At 37.3% G+C, this 19,119-nt stretch overlaps 1 protein-coding gene and 1 long non-coding RNA gene across 4 annotated transcripts in view; one reads left to right on the top strand and one right to left on the bottom strand.

Moving 5' to 3' along the window:
• Positions 1 to 1,876: 1,876 nt before the first annotated feature.
• Positions 1,877 to 19,119, bottom strand: part of MTMR7 (myotubularin related protein 7) — a 51,564-nt gene continuing 34,321 nt past the window's right edge. For 2 of the 3 annotated variants that reach the window (XM_068942778.1, XM_068942776.1), the window contains exons 7-14: positions 18,621 to 18,753; positions 13,493 to 13,602; positions 11,329 to 11,454; positions 10,627 to 10,676; positions 8,765 to 8,965; positions 7,632 to 7,772; positions 5,084 to 5,210; positions 1,877 to 4,617 (exon numbers count right to left, since the gene is read on the bottom strand). In XM_068942778.1, the coding sequence (XP_068798879.1) occupies positions 4,258 to 4,617; positions 5,084 to 5,210; positions 7,632 to 7,772; positions 8,765 to 8,965; positions 10,627 to 10,676; positions 11,329 to 11,454; positions 13,493 to 13,602; positions 18,621 to 18,753 (1,248 nt within the window). In that variant the 3' untranslated portion in view covers positions 1,877 to 4,257. The remainder of the gene's footprint in view (positions 4,618 to 5,083; positions 5,211 to 7,631; positions 7,773 to 8,764; positions 8,966 to 10,626; positions 10,677 to 11,328; positions 11,455 to 13,492; positions 13,603 to 18,620; positions 18,754 to 19,119) is intronic. The other variant, XM_068942777.1, reaches the window with a different exon arrangement.
• LOC138067208 (uncharacterized) lies at positions 5,217 to 7,747 on the top strand. Its single transcript, XR_011141047.1, has 3 exons — positions 5,217 to 5,357; positions 6,434 to 6,521; positions 7,615 to 7,747. It is a non-coding gene; the product is annotated as an uncharacterized lncRNA (long non-coding RNA).

Below are 19,119 nucleotides of genomic sequence, written 5' to 3'. Positions count from 1 at the left end.
AGTTTCATTCTTCTTTAATCCTAATTAACCCTTTTGACAGCATCAATTCTTGGAGCCTTCTTCACTAAAATGAGCTTATGCTTTGAAAACCCATACTGCAGCTGTGTTGCTTTTGGAAATGTTATGTCTTGGTCGGGTACCTGTGAAGATCAAAATTTACGTGTAGCAATAAGCTAAAAGGAAAACTTACATACCAATAATAGGTAAATACCATAACATAGTGAGAAAATGATGGCATGGTTCAATTTTTTGGGAACAGAATAAATTAATCTGAGTAGTCTTGGCAACCAGTGCATTTCAATGGTAAGTCCTTACCTACATTCAGTCAGTTTGATTCTAATGGACCAATAAGGTATCATTAGCTTATTTTCCAGAATGTTTTGTAATAAAAGACCACTAAGCTGTATTCTAAAGATTTAAAACAACTTAACTTGGTTTGCTGGCTCCAGATGCTTTAACTGACAATTTACATAATGTGACTATGAATGTTTATCATCTTATCCTTTTCCTCCTGTCCTTACCTTTTCTTCCTATCTCTCTATTCTCTGGCAGTGTCTCTGGCCTGTGAGTTGTGGATTTGTGCTAGAGTGGTGCTCATCTGGCACTAGAGCTGTGGCAGGCTTTCTGCTGGTCTTAGTACAGTGATAAGCTGAGATACTTTTGACTTCTCTTCCCATCCATATGTTCCCCCCTGCCTGCTTCCCCAACGAATTGCCAGTGCCTTACCTGTCGCTGGAGGATTTTCAGTCGCTGTGGTTTTGTACCACAGAGTGCAAGGGTGACCAGCCCACATACAAGCTACACCCAGGTTTCAGCCTATGTGCAAAAGCAGCCCATTGCCTTGATTGTGATGCTTGTGATCCATTAGAGGACTTTTATGCAGATGTTGCCTGCATCTGTGCACAAAAGCCTCAAGTTAACTTGTCAGCAGTGACAGAATGCCTATCTCTATTGCAGAGGCTACCTTCTGACTTCTAATTATTTATATTTTTAAAGTAGTACTAGTCTATGTTATCAGACATCATTTATGGTATATAACCTTTTGCTCTGGCTTGCCTTGTGTCTTTAAAGAATGCAACTCTCCCCTTGCTGCTAATTTTAGAGAGCTTTCCTCCCTGCCTCCCTCCTTTTACCGTTTTTCCCCCCCTTAATTGTAATGATTATATTGTTCATTCTGAGTTGCCTACTCTTTTTCATCATATTTCTCAACTTTTCAGAATCTATTTCCATTTTTTACTGCTTTTGCCTATGTTATGTATAGATCTACCAATAAAAGCAGCTAATGTATTCATTTTCCCTCTCTGTTCTTCCAGCCAGAGATTTTATTGTAGAGGAAACTTAGCTATTGATTCTGTTGCCTTCGCTATCGCTTATGTACACATTTTCATATTAAGAACAATTTGAATTCAATGAGGCTAAAATTACACCACAGAAATCTGTAATGCTCTTCTAATCCCTTCTTTCCTGCAGTTTGTTGTGCTCATCTGTGTCCTATTTCAAATTACAACAGGCTCATTGCCAAAGTTGAAAGGACTTAGAGCAGAAGGAAGACTCCCCTACAGGCTGCAAGAAATTAAGGTAATTCACTGTGTATCTTTTCATCCTTTTTCTTTTAGTTTTCCTAGAAGAAAACGTGGACTATAACAAACTACACATAATGAATGCATGTCAACTGAGAGTTGAGTTAGTTTTCTTTAGTTGTCATTTATAGTTTCCTTCCCAGCTTAAACTAATGATTTCAACTATCAAAGTAGGGGAGCTATTAAAATCCCTTGATCTAAGTGACAAAATGCTTCTTGAGTAACTGAAGAATTGTGCTGCAAAAATCAGGAAAGCAAAACATCCTTTCATGCACTGATACAGAAGAACATAACACTGCATGATCTAAGTATTTATTTGGAAGTATTTTTCAGCAGGCTGATGTAATACCACGAATACATACGTTGCAGTAAGAGCAATGATAGCTAATGCAAAATTCCAAGGACTGAAAGATATATCACAGAGCTGCTAAGCAAAAACTTCATTTAAAATGTTAATATTTTAAATGTAAAGCTAATTACAGGAAATTGCATAAGCAGCATGAAGACAGTGCTTTAAATTTGCATATATTCATGTTCTGTATTTGTTTCTAGATGTATGTTTAACAGCACACAGTAATACCGTGATACCACAATTCTACATTTTAAAGATGTACAATAATATTGCCTAGTCCCAAACTCATTTTTAAGCAGAATATTTTTGTCTTGTTTTCATTGCTGAATTCACAGCATGTTTATTTTGAGAAAACCCATTCAAAATTTCCTTTAATGCCATAAACTTTACAGGCTGTGTTCAAAATATGAAATATATTTTTAAAAGCACAATTAAAATCAGGACTTTCATTTATTAAAAAACCATAAAGATTAAAAAACAGTAGGCTAGATTCTCAGCAGAGTTTAAATTACCATAGCTCTATTTTAATTGAGCTACAGCGATTTCTCAAATTGAGGATCTGACCTTTCCAGTATAACATTAAGATGAATCTTGCTATTAGGAATTGAATTTTGTTCAAATGCAGAAGCTCTTATGAGATTGTTCATAGTACTGAAGTTTACTCACTCATTTTTAATAATGTAATTTCTTAGAACAGAATAAAAAGCCATTCCACAAAAGCAGACTGAATAATAAAACCTTAAACTTCCAAATTGAGGTATATTTATATAATTCAACTCTGCCTGTAAGTCTATCCTTGAAGAAATAGTATGAAATACAACTAAAATTAGTTACATTTCTACCATGCTGTGTTTAACTAGAACTCAGTACCAAGTTGCCTCCAAGTAGATAAGAGCAGAAATACTAATTATTATTCTCTAATTATTTTTAAAAAATGCAAGAATTACAGCCCCATGTGTAAGCCTTTAAATGAGTTTCAGAAAGTCCCACATTTTAAATTTCTCAAAAGTTTATTTCTGTATCTACGGTTATGAAAGCTATAGCTTTTATGGTTTAAAATTGAAAATTATTAAACCAAACTTAGAGAATAAACTTTATTTTGTTGTTCCACTCCATTTCAACTCATAGGTAGAAAAATGCCAGAAAACAAGCAAAGAATTCTTTGAATCAATCTTTTTGTTGTGTTAGCAGTGTTCAGGTTGACAAATACTGCAAGGGAAACTTTGTGTGCAGATGAAAAAATTAATTCTGCTTAGTTTATATTAAACACTAAAATTAGAAAGAAATACTGTTTATGATATTTCTCTTATTAGTGTAACCTGCCTTTAATTTTGACCTTGGAGCAATCCTTTTGAAATTGAGTTAGACTCTTTATTCTCCATACTGTGTAGATATCTCACTTCCACTGAAATAACGTATTAATGAGCACAAATCAAAATAGGCTGGAGAATCTGGATTCTTATTACCTTTAAAATGTTACCTTTATATTTCATTTACATAGTTCTGCAGAGGAGTAAATTATGAACAATAGCACTTGAGAACAAAATAAAAAGTCTGGAGTAGCCTGCCTGACACTTATCTTGTAAGGTGATGCATAACTATGAATGCTGTGCAAGTATCTTTATATTCCTCAAAGTTTTTCTCACAGAAACCATTGAAATTTTGACATTGGGTGAGATTTGAGTACAAATTGGACTCACTCAGGTGCAGTAGCTGCTCACACAATGATCTTTTGGCAGGATCAGAGTCCCCTAAGCAAGCATATTGATTTGTTTGTTTTACTGTGCCTTGAGAGATTTTAATAGGAGAATATGCAAAATAATTGTTGAAGTCAAAAACTTAATACCTCCCATGGGAAAAAATGTGAAGAATATACACAATATGCCTGAAGGCGAAAAGCTCTACAAAAGTGAGTTTTGACTCACCAATAAGGCTAACACTATCTTCAATGTTGTTTATATGTATACCAGCGTACTTTGGAATTTCACGTCTTTGGAGAACTATTATTTTGTATAATAAATTATGGAAATAAATGCACAAATAAAAGAATAATGTGCCATGTTGATAAAGTTAAAATAAACACCACAATGGCTTAAATATTCATAACAGCAATGATTACTGTCCTTTAGCATTATGTCTTATAACTAATAATGGCTTGTTTTGCTTAGATCTTTACTTACACAATTGCACAGTTCCCTTTCTTTGGCTTATTAATTTCTTTAGGCCACAGACCATTTCCGTTCTGTCTGATGGAAAAAATGTCATTCCAGATGGTAAAAGACACAGCTCTGTCTGAATCTGGATCCTTGATGCTATGAAGGTATTTCAGACTGCCAGAAATACAGCTTCATCTGAATCCTTGCCACTGTCTTCACTAGGCAAGCAGCCACCACCACTTGGGGACCTGCAGCTTAGGTCCTCCACACCTGACTCCTGATCGCTGTTAGCTGAGAGGTCAGGATCAGAGCTTTTCAGGTTGTCCTGTGTCAAAATCAGGGCTGAATCTTCTTCATCCCCTTGTGAGGGGCTCCGGGATGGGAATGATTTCAGATTGTTGTTATACTCCTGGGGAGTGTTAGCCAAGCTGGTGTTAGAAGTAGAGAGCCCTAACTCTTTGCTTTGGTCTTGTTGCTTACTCTTGACTTTATTATCATTTAATTGGCCTTTCTGAAGGCTTGCCAGTCTCTGAAATAAAGGAAAAGGTATATATTACAGGCACATATTTAGAGCCCACTTCTCTTGTGCTTTTGCCTTATTATAAAAAAAAAAAATTAAGTTCAGAGTCCAGCCCAACTCTCATCCTTTAAAACTGCCTATTTGACTATTAATGTTTGTGGGGTATGAGAAGTACAGAGTTTTGTCACAAAATGGTACTAAATGACTTACAAAAGAATATAAAACTTCTTTCAAGAGTAGTACTTTTGCACCAATATCAAGGTGAAATTTTATTCTTAAATTAAAAAAAAAATCCACCTTTGTGTCTTACAGTTGTCAAAAGCAAGACATTCTCAGTATGTGAGAACAAGGATGATGGCTGGACATCCTCATGACAGAAGATGGTGTAACATGTGGGGATTGTGTAGTATTTGGAGTGGGGTTTAGTTTCACTTCAGCTATGAAGCTTGGGACTTTGAGAGCAAGGATTTATTACCTCTCCTAAGACCTCCAGCTCTTCTTCTAGCTGCTGAGTTTCTTCCTTCACTGCTATCAGATAATCAGTAACTGATTGTCGTGGATGCATCCCCTTTTCAAAGCGGTTGTACATACCGCTCCAGAACCTGGAAGTGGTGGAAAGGTCAGCAATGGTGACGTGGCTGCAGAAGACTTAAATACATGCGTTTTCCAGACATGCTATCCTAAACAGTCATTTGCCCAGTTACCCATCCCTGGACGGCACACAAGTTCTACAAGTTCACTGAAATTCGGTAAGGTTCATAGTTCTTTTGCACTGGGTCAGTCCTGAAGATTTAAATCTGTGGACATATACAGCTTGAACCAATTCTAATATATAATAGAAAGATATTTATACTTTTGATTTAGTCACAAAGCTGCAGGTGGTTCACTGATTCAGGCTTTTAGTGATTCAAGACATTAACTATCAAGAAAAATGGTATAGCTTATGAGAAGAACTACAAGCATCCTCAAAGAATAACGCAGTTTCTTCCTATATTATTTTTTTCTACAGTGCATGTGCTGCACAGCAGAAGTAGCTATACGATAGCTGAGGTTAAAGCCACTTTTTCATAATCAGAGTTCTCAATAATTGCCTTAATTACCACAAAACTGATCTTGAAATGCTGTATGCTTGTTTTTGTCAGGGGGAGTGGGGGAGGCTACTTATCAGGGGGACTTTTTCCCCCTGTAAAGAAGGGTTAAAAATCAGGATTAAAAAAAAAGTATCTGTTCTCTCAAAATTTGCATTGAAATTTTAAATATGAAATGAATTGTGTGTCTAAAATTAGGAAGTTTTTTTTGTTAGTAGCCTATATGAAAACATTAGTGTTATGTCCTGTTGATAACCTAGAAATCAATGGTGTTAATGTTAAGTACACACTTGCTACATGCTTGTTTTGGGATGTGTTCACAGACAGTTTTGCCTGTGGTCTGCAGTGGACCTGATTCACTTAAGTGATGGAAAATCATTTTATTATTTCTTCTCCCTCTTTGTAACTGTAGCACTTTCCATTGAGGTTTGCCAAACAATACAACTTAAAAAGGGATGCATTCAAGTGCTTTTCAGAATTGGGGATTTAGCATATGATTCTAGTGGAGAAGCCTTTACTGGTAAGTAATAGTCAGCTGCTGCAGACTGAACTGCAGTTTATTTGAAGTAGTAGCCCATAGCAAAAGAAAACACAGGCCTATGGAAATTAGGAGAAGCATATATGTTGAGAAGTTGTTCTTTCTATTTGTTACTGGGTAAGAGGATCCATCTTTCTGCTCCTATAGAGCTAGCTGACAAACTCTTACATAAACAGTTAAGTTGATTTTTCATTTTCAGGAGAAAAGGACTCAAACTGCAGATCTTGTTCTGTTGATCTTCCTGTCTTCTGTTTTCCTCCCAATAAATGGCCAGAATCTCACTTTGGGTATGTAAATAGTTCATCAAACAGGTTAAGCAATGGATAGACCAGCCTTCAGGGTGCAGCTGTCTAGCCAAGTAGCTGACAGAGATATTTAAAGATTAGAGTCTGCATGCTTCTTGGTGGCTTACTATTCCTCTGCCAATCCTATACTATTTAAGTCACATCCCCCCTCCCTCCCCCACCAAGTTTATTATCAGACAGCTCATGCTTGGAAATCCTTGCTCACTGAAATAATTCCATTAAAGTCAACAGGATTATTCATCCAAGGGAGGATCTGCAATATCAATACTATTTTTTGTAAATCGCACTGTGATAAAGAACGCAATTAATGACTTTTAAAAATTGTTTTAAAGCAGATGTGATCTGGAACAGCAGATGTGAAAATTCAATTTCAGTCATTTAGGATGTTTGTTGACTTTTTGACAGATACTTTTACTTGCAATAGGAAAACAAACTAATCTTTCATTTGAATTATAGTTTTCATGAATTTCTAGTCAAGCTCTCCTTCAATTAAGGTTAATGGCACAATTAATTACTCAAGTCAGAATGTCAATACCAACACTTCTAAAATTGTTAGATTTTGTTAAACCTTGAAAACACTTAAATATCAAGTAAAACTTAGTGTGTACACCTTGAAATATAATAATAAGATGGAGAAAGTATCTGCTTTTTGCTTTACTAAACACTTGGTTTTTTTTTTTTTTTTTTTTTTTTTTTAGAAACCATATGATTTCTTTGACACTGATTGGTCCAAATAGTCATCACAAAAATCTTGAATGGGGGAAGTTTAAGCAGCTTTAAATTTAGAAGCTGCAGGTGAGAACAGAAATGAAAGAGCTATTTCTCAGTGGAAGAAGTGAGTAACCTGAGATTAGGGGACCCAACTATCAAAATAGCTTTAATCTTAAGCTTCTTTTGGGACTAATGCTCTGTTGTGGAGTGATACAGAGGTGTTGGCTGAGTACTGGCAGGCAGGAAACTGACCTGTTGTATCCTATCCTAAATTCACCTGTGTATAAGCTATGTTCTGGAGTGAGAAATACTTAAATACAAATACATTCTCTTCGGTACTAACACATCTTAAATTTTCCAACAGGAAGTGGTAATACGTACTTGTACAAGAAGTTGCATGGAGCTATCTGTGGACGCAGGGTCCCTTGGGTTTGACTGTGGTCTGATCTGTACAAAGGATTCAGGTAATCTGCACGATTTTTCCAGAAGTGAGCCCACAGTGAATATGTTCGTTCTCGGATTCTGAAAAATTGCATAAGAGTAAAGTGTATAGATGTCTTTGCTGCAGTTCAGGTATAATTAGAGCTTGGATGAGACGTTTCAGTGCTCTGCGCCGCTCATTTGCGATCAGCTTTACGTTTCCTTAATGCAATTACACTTACATTATAAGTATAGGGAAAAAAGATGGTCTGTGGCAGTGAGGTTGCTCTGCATTTGAACAGTGAAAGGAACCAAAAGGCAACAATAAACAATAGCTGCTGCTTTCCTCTTATCACTGCTGCTGCCTTGATCAGGATGAGAGAGAAAATGGGGTATCGGGACATAACTGAAGAACCAGAGCCCCAGGAAGCAGATACAAGGAACAAAAGATGAACACCAGCTCTGCCAGGAATGATGATGTCCCTGTTTGGGGACAGACGAGAGGTAAATAAATACATAATTGCTTTTGAGACTGTGAGGAACGTACTGCAGAACAACTCAGCTTTCTAAATACCTAGTAAAAGGTATGAAAGCAGTGAGGCAAACAGCAGGAGAGTCTGCTGACTCAGCCCTGTGGAGGGTTACCATACAAAAAGTAAGAAAGTATGTGAGAGGATAGGACTGAAGCATTGACTGGGAAGCAGATGGGACAGCAGTGACCTTCAGACTGAGAACTTAACTAGAGCTATATCATCTTCCCCTTTTTGGTTCTATATTGATAGTTTGCCTTATATGTTGCAGATGCTCTAATAATGCTAGGGCCACTTGGCTAAAGATCTAATGCTCTTGTCAGTTCTCATTAATCCATCATTCACACACTGGAGATTATAGTCCCAGTTGTGCCACATCTAGAAGGATCAACTTTTTTTTGTTATTAATCTGTGTCACCAGAAGAAGGTGGCTGAGAATTCCACGCTGCACCTTGTGCCTTACAAAGGCACATATGTGTAAACTGGCAAACATCTCAGTCTTCATTACAGTAACACCCACAGACCCCACACCTAAATAGGCTATTAAAGAAAAGGTTCTCGTACCTAAGCTCTCGTCGCTCCTTCTGGCTGTTGCATAGGAAATTACCAAACTGGCAAGAATAGATATGATGTTGTACATGGATCAGGAATCTTTCATTGAATTCAAAGGCACAAGGAAACTGTTCCATTAGCTGCCAAACACACTCGATGAACTGGTCAATAACAGGAGATATCTCCTTTGGATCTCCATCTAGGTTGCCATACCTAAAACGAGGTAAGATACGTTCAGTTATAACCTAAAATTCTCTAGGAAAACGGTATAGTGCTAATGAAAAAGAAAAAACTTACTTTTAGCGTACATGTTATATCAGAGGTATTAATTTCTAAAATCTCAATTACTGGTTTATTTTTACTTGCAAAAATCAAGCAAGACTGCAAGTCTCTATTCATGGAGTAGAACGAAGCCAGAATTCAATAACAAAAAAAACTTCTTACAAACGCCTAGTTACCTTACAGCTAATAACAGCTGGCTGCTGCATAGCCGTGTTGTAATGCTGTTAATATAAAGCTATGCCACAGTAACAGAAATCATTGCAAGAATGACTGCAGTGGCTCTAAGCAAGCTATCTTAGACATTCTTTCAAATAGACCATTCTTAAAAAACAGAAAACTGAGCAGGAGAGGAACAGAATAACCTTGGCAGAAAATAGTTTAAAGCTGCCCTCTCTTGGTGAAACTTATAAAGTGGAGAATTTTTATACCCTACTGTATTTGTCAAGTGAAAATGAAACTTTCTATGTATAAAAGAAAGTCTGCTGGAACCACAGGTTACCTTAAAGAACAGGAGCCTGAAAATATAAAACACGAAAGTAAAAAATATTCTGTAAGTCTGTCTAATAGCAGGAAGCATTTTCAACTGATTGTTCTGCATGTCCAATACATATATATGTATATATGTATGCATATATAAAAGATATATATATAATGCTAGAGTGGAAATCTGTAAACATCTAAAAATTGAAATTTCTAATTTACTGTTATTATGCAACAAAGAATATAAGAATATTGCAGTGGAAACCACAGTATCAATGGTGATTACATTTCATATTATCTTTCACCACTGATAATAGACACCTGACAGTATCATATTAAACATAGTAATTCCTGCTGGAATTTCACAGGAGTTGTGGAGCTGCACACATTTCCCAAAAGGTGGTGGGTTTTTGTTGTTGTTGTGGTCTTTTAAACAGAACATAAATCTATATCCAGTCCAGCAACATGAAGCTTCAGTATAAAACCTTCATTTTTATTTTTGCAGTAACTTAAAGGAAATGAAGAAAATGTGGATATTTACCCATGTTTATGTATAAAAATCTTAACACTTATAAAAGATAGCACTTGTTATTTTGTGCATCTATAACTTGTCCAAATAGATTGTTTTCTGTGTCCCTTTACCTGAGGTGTCTGAACAAAAGCTATTGTTGTCATTGGAAGAGAGCATGATAGGAAGAGTCTATTTCAGATAATAAGACAACTCACAGACATACCTAAAGTTAAATATACCCTGGAAGATGTATGCTTTTCTGAACAGGAACTTAGGAAGTCTTGGCATTACTGAAAGGTTTGCAAAGAGATTTTGCAAGCCACATACTACTTTTCTCTCACATGTATCTCAATGCTAATAGCAAATGTAAGCATTCTGTATTCTCAATACATGTATGAAAGGGGGAAAGACTGATATGAAAATATCTTACTTTGTTTTTTCCAGGCAGCTAAATTATATAGTGGGAGAAAAGTTTATGAAGATATCCAGAGAGCACCCTGTTGATATGCTTTCAAAAGCAGCAGATACAGTAAAATTGCAATGTCTGCAGATACTGACCACATGAAAAAATATATATAGAAAAGCCTTAGCACAGCCTTACCTGTGGTTAAATTTGTGGCCAAAGGAAACCCAATCTTTTTCAATTAACACCTAAAATGAGAACATTGCATTCAGTGTTGTGGAGCAGTTGTGAGCAGAGCTTACGCGTGTTAGAGCAGGCAGAAGAATGACGTAAGCAAGCAGTATTGGAATCCCACTTAGTTTTTAGAATAAGCAAAAACGTGAGAGGAAGAATGATAAAAGCAAGCAGTGTTTGAATCCCAGTTAATTCTTAGAGTAAGCAGAAAATTAATGAGCAATGAGTACTGCTGCCAGCTCAAGAGAAAATAGCATTCTTGGTTGATGCAGACAGGATGTCAGTATTTCATCACAATTTAAATAAGCTTGATTCATCACTTTCTAAACTAGATTCTAAAAATGTTCGAAACCCCTTTTTTTGGGTGTGAGCGTTAACGTGATTATTATCCCTGGATGCTTTACTAGTGCTGATTTGCTAGCAAAAGGAACAGGGTTTCCAACATGGCTGCTCACTCCAATCTAACACTTGGGGAGCACACACTTCAACACCCTAAACTTCACTGAGACTAACTTGGACAGATAAAAACCTTCCCTTCTAGTTCCTTTTAAAAGAAAAAAAAAAAAGGAAGTTTCTTTTCCCTTAGACACAAAGATACTTGTCTTCATATTCCCTTAAATGATGCCATAAAGCTTCTGTTTACTCTGTGAAATAGAGCCTGCTTACCATGAATCCCTTCATAGTTCTGTAATATGGATCCAATAGAAGGCTTGCTACCGAGCAAACCTGGGCTGTCCTGTCCCAGCCATCAGAGCAGTGAACAAGCACACTCACACCTTCCTCAGCCACAGCCTAAGAATACAGAAAAAGGTAGAGGTATCACAAGCAGGGGAAAAGCAATGATAAGAGAGGAAAAGGTGAGACAGCACAACATACAGGGTATTAAGTTGAGCTGAGAGTTGGGAAGCCCTGTGTTTTTGTTCTGCCACAGACTTGCTGAATGATGTTGAGCATTGTTCATTCTCATTTGCAAGGGCTTAATTTCATACCTTCTCATACAGTATGGTGGTGGCAACATCACCCTTTTAGGTTCCAGTATGGAATCACAGACCTAGAGAATGGTTGGGATTGGATGGCACCTCTGGAGATCATCTCATCCCAACCCCCTGCTCAACAAAGGTCATCTAAAGCAGGCTGCCCAGGACTGTATCCAAGGATGGAGACTCTACAACCTCCCTGGGCTGCCTGTTCCAACCCTCCCAATGAGGAAGTGTTTTCTTTTCAAACAGGAGGATGTGGGAGTCTGTTTCAGTTTGTTTCCTCTACTAAAGAAGTGGTGAATCCTGACTGACATCCCAACAGCCTTTCTAACAACTGCCAAGTTGTTGGCTATTCTGATTTTGAGTTACTTTCATTATTTCTTACTGAAGCTGTTCTGCCTGCATGGAATAATTAAATTTCCCCATATCTAATAAGCAAGATCTCATTGATCTGTATCAATATCTGTAGTGTAAATGACTGGGTAGGGAGGATCCCATTTTATACACAATGCAGGGGATACAGACAAAGAAGGGATCATACTTATTGAGTTCTTCAGAATCTGGTGTTGTGTTATTTTTGAAACTTGAATGCTTTTTTTTTTTTTTAACCTAGGATTTTTGGCCTTTGTGACTTCTAAAGAGAACTATACTTAGAAAGCAGAGAAATAAAACAGGTTAGGAAAGATACTGCTTAGAAAAATAAACATTTAGGTTAAGTTTGGGCATGAAAAGGAACAGGGAATAATAATAAATTATCTACGTTTATCTCAAGAGAGAAGTAATTTTTACCAAAATAGAACTGTTGTGGGCAGAAGACCAGTAACCAGTAACTGGGAACTGTAGAAATAAGCACAGGCCAAAATGAATGTCTGAGGAAGCATGCAAGCATATGGACAGAAGGAATAAATGTTTTTGGACGTTATTTTAAGACTAGCTACTGGAGAAAGTTGGCAAGAACTGGGGTTAAATGACTTGATTTCTGTAAGCTAATGAAATCTAGTAGGGATAGACGAAATATTAACGTTTGTTTTTCCGGCAGCTGGTGTTCAGATAAACTACGGTTGCCTGCTGAGCAGGAAGAGGCAAAGCAAGGAAGGGACGCAAGCACAGTTACTGAGAAGGGAAATCCATGAAGTATTATCCATATGTTCATGTATAGTAGGTCATGTGACTAAAATAGCCTAGAAGAAATTGTAGTAATAATCTTACAAATACACCAAAAGACAGAGCCCAGGGTTAGAAGAAGAGGCTTACTAAAATTAAAAATCACTGTTAACAGATGATAAATATCTGTGTTATTTTGGATGGGTTTAGGAGAAAATTTCATGTCGGAGCCAACAATTGTTTTCTAAAACATTTATCAAGTGTTTAAGAGTAGAAGCCACTCTAGATTTTGGCTGTGGTAGCACACAAGAGTTGGTTTAGGAGGTGAATTTAGCTGAGTCACTAAATAACCCAGGTGATAATATAATAGCTAATGTTCCTGTATTACAACTGTCATGTGAAGAGGTAGTTCTAGAATAGTAACCTTCAAGAAAGAGAACAGCCAAAAAAACAGTTGAGTGAGGGAAGTAGGGACAGAAACACTGATAATCACTGCTGAGGACTAAAGCAGAAACATTCAAATACAAGGCATAACAAGATACAGGATAGCAGCTTTAGTAAATTTGAGGTCTTCAGTGCAAAAGAAGACTTTTTAAACTTATTAGCAAAATCTGCATATATTATGCATTACAAGACAATTTTTTTCTGATTCAGCTTCACTGAAGATAACAGAAGTTACTGGAATTTGGTCCTCATTTTCTGTATCTGGTTAGTCCAAGTTTTGTTTTTCATTTTATATACTTTACCTTTGCAATAAAAATGCCAGCATCCATAATGGCTTTGATGTGCTTCAGCCAGCCAGAGTTTTCTAGGCCCCACAGAAAGTCACTCATAGAAGGCGACTTCAGTTCACAAACTGCAAAATAAGCTACATCTTAAACGCACAGTAATTTGAACTTCTGAAGCTTTCTCTGACTGTTCAGCCTGAGAGTTATCTGTTCAGAGATCTTCTGTGTAAAGCACCAATCTTTGGAAAAAAATGACTACTTGATGGTATAACTTTAATGTTCAAAGAAGCACACATTTTAGAAAGAGGGCTCAGTCAAATTTCAGCCAGTATGGAAGTTTCATTTAAAAAGAGAACCTATTACAAAGCCTGTTGCAGACAGTTTACCAATACTTCCTTTGGTAGGTTTTCCAAAATTGACCAAATTTTCACAGCCTTGAGAAAGGAGATTTTTCTTTTTAGCAGTTAGTACTTGGAATCAAAAAGAATATGCATTTCTGCAGGTAGGCAGGCAGACAAGCACCAAAATCATCTCTCAGTCTCCTATTCCCAAACACATTTGCTAAAGAAGCTGAATCTGGTAAATGCTGTAAGAGCAAGACCACCAAGTCCAGCTTTGTCATCACCATAGGTAATGGTGTTTGAGATAAAGCAGTTCTCAACAGTTCTCCCTCCCGGATTGAAATGTTCATAACATTTCATACATAGTCAGAAAACATTGTGATGAGGAAGAAAAGTCATAATTCATCAATAAAATGTTTTGCTGAAAACTTTCTTGGCTCTATACCGTGTTTAAAAAGAATCTCCCAGTTTTTACAATGCTGAGCTTCTACCCTACCTTATCCAAGTGCCTGTTTTTCTTTTAAAGTTCCAGAGTTTGTGACATCAAAAGAAAAAGGCAATCAGAATCTGATTCACATGATCTCATTCTAGTGACAAAAAAAATAAATACCTAGTACTATTTGGTGTCACCATTTTCAAGACTGACATATTAAATTCACTGCAGAAATAGATCATGTCTTTTGATCTCTGTAGTATTACACTGTCTTAAAGATATTAATCTCATTCTACGCACGTTCAAGGAACACAATGAAAAATTTCATGTTTTTACTGAGTTAAGACATTATTAGTTCACAAATAACACATTGGGTATCTTATCCTCTGGAAATCTTTTAAAAGACTGAATTAAATTTTTGATCCGTTATGACCACTGGCAATGCTTCCATTTCCTTCAGTGTGATCAGAATTTACTTTTACAAGCCAAATACAGCGTTTATATCATATCTGAGTGCATCTAACTACCTTGACTCCTTTTAATTCAGAGGCAAAATAGCCTAATGCATCCATATAAAATCTTGCAGTCTTGGTACATAGGGCCTCTTCCAGATGTTTACTTTAGCAGTCAGTTTTGAAAGATATTTTTAAAAAGGCATAGATAGCAGCAGTGAAAGCAAACAGCCTTTCACATGATTAATGTACCTGTGCAGATGGCAGCATGACCGATTAGTAGCTGAATTCCAGCTGAAGCTGCTGTCTCTGTTTACAGAAGTCCAAGGTAAAGTTGAAAGAGTGCTTTGCTCATTCCCACTACCAAATTAGAATCAATATTTACCTAACCACTTCACTGAGCAAAGTCCAGACTGCCCTAAATTAAAGGCATAGACCATGCATTTCAAATGATTCTGGCTACTGATCGGGACCTTAATGCTGAGATTCGTTCTGAATTCAATTAGGAGGTCCTCAGGGAAAACACCTTTCCCTCTCAGCATAAAAGGCACCAAAATCTTGGAAACGTATCACCTCCTGCACCTCTTCTGGGGGCAGAGAGTGCAGGAAAACCAAGGAGCCTGTGGAGAGAGCGCAGAAACATCCAGCAGTGCTTCCCTGGCCGGGGAGGAGGAAACAGCTCCTGCTGGCAACTTTCTCTTCCTCCAGCCAAAGTGCCGGGAAGGGGCGCACTGGCGGGATCGATTCCCCACCGCTGGCAGCACGGTTGCAGGTAGAGGAGAGCGTCACAGCTGTGGGCCAAGCCCTGCAGCCCTCTTTCTGCCTGATCTAGCACTGAAGTCCAAAGATCAGAGAGCTGCTCTTAGGTCAGCAACTAATGCGCCTGGTGTGAGGGGAGGAGAAGTTCCTATTTGCTGTTTAAATACAGACGGAGAGCATGTGGGGGTCATCACCTCAGTGCAAAACAGACAGGGTCCGGTCTGGGCTGTCCCCTGGAAGTAAGACCGAGCTCACCCCTACACAAATACCAGAACAACAGGGTCAGTCAGCACCTGCCTCTGAACCACGGAAAGCCCTTGTGCAACGTTTCCGTCCGAGATCAAATATTGTTTTGAGGACTTTGTGCACAAGATCAAAATTATGACAAGTATCATCACATCCACCTTTTTTTTTTTTTTTAATTCAATATTTTACTAAGAGCAATTTGAGGCAGCAAGGACAACTGTCAAACAGTTTCTTTCTAGAAGGAAATTCCAGCACTTTAAAACATATTTTTGTTCCAGAGTAAAGTGAAATATCAACCTTTTTTTGGAGAACAAGTTCTGAAAAAAATACTATCCATCATCCTACAGATTTAGTCATTTTATAGTGCTAATACATGTTGCTAAAAATCAACATATTAAATGAGTAACTACGTGCTAATGTTAATAAATTATCAAAATTAAAATTAGTAAAGTCGAAACTAGAGATTCTTTTACCTAATAAATTACTGACATTATTACAAATGTAATTGAATTGCTTCAACTTTTCCTGAAGAAATTTCACTGAAATCAATGCATTCCTAATAAAAGCGCATTTTCCAATGGAAAACATCAATTTTTGTTCAAATTTCCTTCATATTGGAAGTTATCTAAGATTGTATACTGAAAATAAGCTGCAGTTTTTCCATATGAAAAAATATCAGACCTGCACTTCTGCTTAATTCCAAAAATTGAATAAAATTACTGTACTCCTGTCACAAGTCAGGCCTATTATGTCCTTACATCTTCTTTTCCATGCTGTATGTTTCAAAGCAACAATGCAGCACACATTAAACTAAAACCACTTTTAATCAGCCTCATTTATCTCTTTAAAGATTACGTGCCCTGTAACATCTCACAACTTATCACGTTCAGCAGACATGCTCTGTAGTGTTTGTAATTGAATGTTCTATGCTAGAGCTTCATCTAGATATATTCAAATACACCTTGATGAAAACTTAGAGGCATATTAAACGTGTTAGCAGTGTCTTTTGCAGACCTTTTCATTCTGGTACCCTTTGTATGTGCAGGTCAGGTAATGCATTGTTTTAAAGGCCCCCAAAAAAGCAGATAAAGCAACACTACTATAAATGGGAGAACAGAAAAACTGCGCTGCATCCTACATGAGGAAAACCCTCCTCGTAAACTGGAAGCCATAAGATGCAGTTCGATATTTGAAATCGCAGACTTCACTTCTGTAATGCTAATCTTATCATCAGTCAGGTTTCTAAATATGCGATTGCAACATAGTAAATTTCAAACCTATTAAAAAAAACAGGCTTTTTAAACCTGTGGTTCATTTAAAAAGAGGTGCTAAGATGCTATGTTCCCAAGCAGCATGAAGTGTTAAATGTATTAGAAATTACCTTACTACATATCAGTTTGGGTCATGGGCCTATCTGATGAAGTTTTGGCTCTAACGTAGTACACAGCACTGTCCCATGCAGCCAGGATGGTTGTTTACTATCTTAGCTTTGGTGGACTTGAGCTAAACAAATAAAAAGACAGGTTTATTCACCTGGCTTCTCTTCTGGCCAAACAAGACTTTGTAGTTAATTAAAAATCCTCTTATTTTCCAGTCCAAGATCTCTTAGATCAAGGAACTAAACAAGAATGCACTGTGAAGAGAGTGACGTCCTAAAAATAAAACAAGTTACCTTGAAGAGGTTGAGTTAAACTAAGATGCCAGGTAGGGTTAAGTGCACATGCATTTGTAATGAATACAGCAGTGCACCTAGAGCCCTTCTCCCCCACTTGAGCGTATTTACTGACCAGGGGCCACAAAAGCCCCCCAAGATGACCTTGGAAACGTCTGTGGCCAAAGATGCCAGGAGAAGATATGTACCTGAGCCTGCCTCCATCTTGGTTATCCCGCTCCGGGAAGCATCTCATCAGAGATGCTGGACCTCACAGAAAGCCAATGATAATGGCAGGCACTCCCTGTGGGAGCAGGTGATGCCAAAAGGCCTCCTCTCCTGACAGTTCATCTCTACAGGGAAGGAGGAGCAATGGCTTACCTGCATCATAATTTAGTTCTGGTTTTCATAAATCGCTCTTACTTGAAAACTGAGTGCAACTCTCCTGAGAGGTAAGCCCCTCTTTGATCCAAAGTTCACATTTGCATACAGATGATGCGAAATGGATGAAGAATAAAAGAGTCTGGGTAGAGCATCCAAGCAAGGATAGCTAGATCAAGCTGATCCAGGAGGTGAAAGCATTTTTTTAAAATATATATATATTCTGTTGATGATACGTATGAAATAAACAGGAGGACTGTGGGGAGCAGAGGGAGCACTTTTTACTCTTTGCTTGTTAAAAAATCAACAAAACAAATTTTGGGTCAAGGATTTACTCTTACCCTTTTCCCAGAATGCCTCTAAACAGTAACATAATCCAAATATTAAGTGACGGTCCAGATAAACTAGTTTATAAGCTGCTCAGTATTTATAGAATAATCACTATTCATGTCCAGGGACTATGAAGTTTCTGAATGGTTACACCCATTGACTGTGAGTCTTGGAAATACACTTGATGTGACATGCTCCGTACAGAGCATAAACAGATTTCTATCAAAATTTACAGCTTAAAATGCATGACTTCTTCATTGACCAAATAGAAAAACCAAACTATTTGTTTTCAGAACTTAAAAAAATAGATATCTATCTCCTGTATTTTCCACTAGTATTCAAGTCAGATATGTCATAAGTCATTTTTATCATTATACCATCAAACTGTAAACCACAAAAGAAGAAAAAGAAAAAAAAAGTAGTAGCACGGTGTAGTGAAGTCTTAAGATGTCTACCATTAAAGTAAATGGTATCTGGACTTCACTCATGAAATAAGGTGTTTGTGCAATCAAGAAAACATCACTTTTTGCAATTTTTCAGTAAAGAGTATTACCTTCAAGCATTTTTTGCAGACTGCTTCTCATGACATGGATGTTCTCAATGCCTATGAACTGAAACTTGATGTTAGAGTAGTTGTCTTCATTTTCATATCCCTTTCCTGCTGCTCTGTTTGCCATCGCATTGAGCTGAAAAATTAGAAAAACTAGATGAAAATGATAGTGAACAGGTTCTTTTCAAAATAAAGCTCATGGTCTACAGAAATAAAGCAGAGTGATTTAAATCAAGCATAAATAGGAAGCATTTATCACTGTGTCAACAAAACTAGTTAGGCAGGAGTCGGGGCTCTGTTTGCAGGACGTTGCAGCATGCTGCGTTGCTAAGGCTCTGATCTCGGTTTCGCCCACTTTGAGAGTTAACTTCATTAGTGAAGATGGACACAACACAGTTTATGCAGGGCTCTTCCTCTAGGCTCTGCTGCAAGAGCGTTGCGGTTATTTGTTGTTAAAAGGCTAATCTGATGTTATTTTTGATCGGTGTTATATTTACTAGCA

Source organism: Struthio camelus, chromosome 4 (genome assembly GCF_040807025.1).
Source record: "Struthio camelus isolate bStrCam1 chromosome 4, bStrCam1.hap1, whole genome shotgun sequence".
NCBI lineage: Eukaryota > Metazoa > Chordata > Aves > Struthioniformes > Struthionidae > Struthio > Struthio camelus.
This window is presented reverse-complemented; position numbering and strand designations above follow the sequence as displayed.